Genomic DNA, 3292 nt, shown 5'->3' with positions numbered 1-3292 from the left:
GATCGTGACGAACTCTACGGGGCCTTGGCCTTAAATCCCACGGCGACCTCTGCGAGATCGCAAAGGCCACCATGACCACCGCAGGTAAGCCCGTGGGAGTGTGTCACGGTAGGAACGCTCATGGGGGGACACTCATAGGAATATAGGTGGGATGTAGAAAATAGATAAATAATTAAACTTAAGTTAATAATTTCAATCAACTCTTAATTATAAATATAAATAAGATAATCTAATCAGGTTTTATCAAACCCTAATAAAACTATCCCATTAATTTAATATATATACATATATATTTTTTATTTATTTTAATTTCAAAAATATATAATAAAATTTTTATTTATTTATTTACCATATGAAGGTGCCACAATCCTGTTATTTAAAAAAAATATTTTATCATTTATTTTTTGTATTTTTAATTTTTTATATATTTAAATTAAATTTTTTATTTTAATTAATATATTTTATATTTTAAAAATATCGAAATTATATCGACACAGCACGATACCAAAACGATACTATTCCAATCATAAATCGAAACTCTGATACGGATTGAGATTTTAAACCATAATTAATTAGGTATGACTTGAATTAAATTATATATAGAAACTAAATGGAGAACTAATTAAAAATTATTCAAGATAGAAACTTATCCATTCTTTTATGTATATCTATTTAAGGAAACAATTAAAAGATTTATTTCTTTTTTGTTCCACCTTTCTATTCTCTCATCTTTCCAAGCCATCCATTTTTTCAATTCACCCAGGAAATGAGATAACAAATTAAAACAGTGGATTTCAAGATGAATATTAAACAGTAAGCATTTTGCAAAAAAAAATTGCAAATATCATAATGTGGCAGAGTTCATACCAAATACTTTATTGTGCGAAGGCTAAAACCTTTTGTATTGGTCAAATGATCTAAGAGACGCCCCGGTGTGCCCACCTATGAGAAATAACATCAGCAAGACAATTAAAGTGATGTTTAAGACACATAATGCAATTATAGGGAAGATCTAATGGTTCATTATAAAAGGCCAAAAGTGGCCATTTTTTCTATGTTGAAACTTTAATAAAGGTGCCATTCTGAACATGCTCTGTAAAGTCAATTTCCTAATCACAAACTATGGAACATGACATAAAAAAATTCATCGATAGCACAAGACCCGATACTATCGAAGGGAGATTTGAATTACAAATGTGTCAAAGAATTAATTATTTCCAATATATCTTGAGGGATATTCTCATGTATAGAAAAGCCTTGAATGGAACATTCTCTTCAACCATGAAACATTTAAAATTCATTAGATCAAAAGGTTTAGTCTACACTCAATAGAGGAACTTCTCTCAAAGAAATACAATTACAAAGTTCACATCCATATTCTTTGAGAAGAATTTCTGTGAGCAGAGATAAATTGAATGTTTTCTAAAACTTTGGCCCCAAATCCTGTACAACTGAGAAAGTATGACAGCATTCATGTCCAAGTGATTTTTGTCTAGAAGGCATATACTTAAGCCTTTCAGATAGAAAATCCATGTTCACATTCTACAAAGAGCCAACAAACAACACAATGATGATCATTACTACATACCACAATATGTGGGCGCTTTCCAAGAGAAATTGCTTGCTGTGTCATGTCAACACCTCCCACTAACTGTGCACAAATAAAGAAAACAGTTCATACAGAAAGCAAAATTGAATAGAAGATATATTCATCTCTAATGCAATTGCTAAGAGCATCTACACTAAGCTTCTTTTTCATGGACTTTGATTGAACAGTCATACAATCTGATTGGTTTGTCATATCTCCATTACCAACTAAACCATAACTAATTTATGCAGTGAGATCTATGTTTGGCTATGAACTGTGCACATAAGCATTCCCTACACATGCACAAACTCAGAAAGGTGCTAACCACAGTGCATTTCACTCCAATGCCAGATCCTAAAGCTTCAAATTGTTCAGAAATCTGAATTGCCAATTCCCTGGAGAGGAAAAAAAAAGAGGGGAAAAACAAGTCAATATTCATAATAATCAACTAAGAACCGCCATTAAGAATTCCTGGAGAAAATCAAAATAAAACCTAGTAGGTGAAAGCACACAAGCAAACAATCTTTGTGGAGTGTCCAGCAAAGCTTGAAGAATTGGCAATGCAAAAGCTCCTGTCTTGCCAGACCCTGTTTGTGCCAATCCAATAATATCTTTGCCTACACCAATAGCAAGAACAAAGTTTTCTCCATAAAACTCCACTTTGAGTAACAAAAGTCAACTTGCAATACACATCATAACAAGAAAAGGAATCAATTAGCAAAGTTTCATATCAAGCTTCCAAATTATTTTTATCCAAAACCAATTAACAATTTAAAATGATAAGGACAAATAAACTAAAAAGTGAAAGGGAAGAGAATGAACCTTCAAGAGCAAAGGGAATTGCCTCAATTTGGATCTTTGTAGGGGCTTTCCACCCCAAAATTTCACAAGCTTCCACCAACTCTTCCTTCAAACCAAGAGTTTTGAAGGTCTTCTGAGACCCATCTTCCTCCATCTCTGAAAAACTAAACTAGATCATGCATGTTGCAAACATAAACTTAGACAAAATAATCTAAACGATGACAATAAACGTCGCATGCCTGTCTCTCCCCCTCGCAGCCGAAACAGGAGCCTCGCTCGCGGTTGGCAGGCAGCGATCGCAGGCGCAGAGCTGAAGGCGGCGGCGTCGCGTTAGGGAAGAAGGCGTCGTGGCTCACAGTGGTCGGCGCGGTGCCGAGCAAGGGAGAAGAGAGCAGGGGGAGAGACAGGCGGCGGGCAGGGGAAGAAGGAGTGCGGCGAAAGAGATGAATCGCGAGAGCAGGGTGTAGGGTTTGGAATAGCCGCGCCTGTGCTTTTGCGCGCGCGGAGAGGCTAGCCACGTCGGCTTTCCACGTAACAGGCGCTTATGAAAGTCGCTCAGCAGAATAAATCCGTATATATATAGATAGACTTACTCAAAAGAATTAGAAAGTAAACTTAAATATTAATTAAATCTAACTTATTTGGTATTTTAAAAACTAAAATTCTATTTAAAATAAATAATATAAAATTTAATATGAAAATTATCAATTTCTATCTTCTCTCAACTTTAATTTAAACATCCAAAAACAATTAAACTTTATACAATATTTTAATTAAATTAAAATTTATTTAATTAATTTAATGAATAGTTTATTTATATATTATTTTTAATTTATTTTATTCAATATATGTATTGAAAAAGTTAGATTATTTCAAAAAAGCCTATAGTTTACGTGAAAGTAT

At 33.8% G+C, this 3292-nt stretch overlaps 1 protein-coding gene across 1 annotated transcript; it reads right to left on the bottom strand.

Annotated features, from left to right (window-relative positions):
• Nucleotides 1–867: 867 nt before the first annotated feature.
• Nucleotides 868–2880, bottom strand: LOC141818121 (uncharacterized; the record flags this gene model as incomplete). Its single annotated transcript, XM_074705691.1, has 6 exons — nucleotides 2629–2880; nucleotides 2411–2545; nucleotides 2082–2205; nucleotides 1914–1983; nucleotides 1589–1651; nucleotides 868–942 (listed from the first exon to the last, which is right to left on the bottom strand). Coding segments are annotated over exons 2-6 (465 nt in total), but the record flags the coding sequence as incomplete, so codon positions are not given.
• Nucleotides 2881–3292: the final 412 nt, after the last annotated feature.

This window comes from Curcuma longa, unplaced genomic scaffold (genome assembly GCF_044706935.1).
Source record: "Curcuma longa cultivar G26 ecotype Majalengka, Jawa Barat unplaced genomic scaffold, ITB_CL_G26_1.1 contig_23439, whole genome shotgun sequence".
Taxonomy (NCBI): Eukaryota; Viridiplantae; Streptophyta; class Magnoliopsida; order Zingiberales; family Zingiberaceae; genus Curcuma; species Curcuma longa.
The sequence above is the reverse complement of the archived record's forward strand: the minus strand, read 5'-3'. Positions and strand labels throughout refer to the sequence as shown.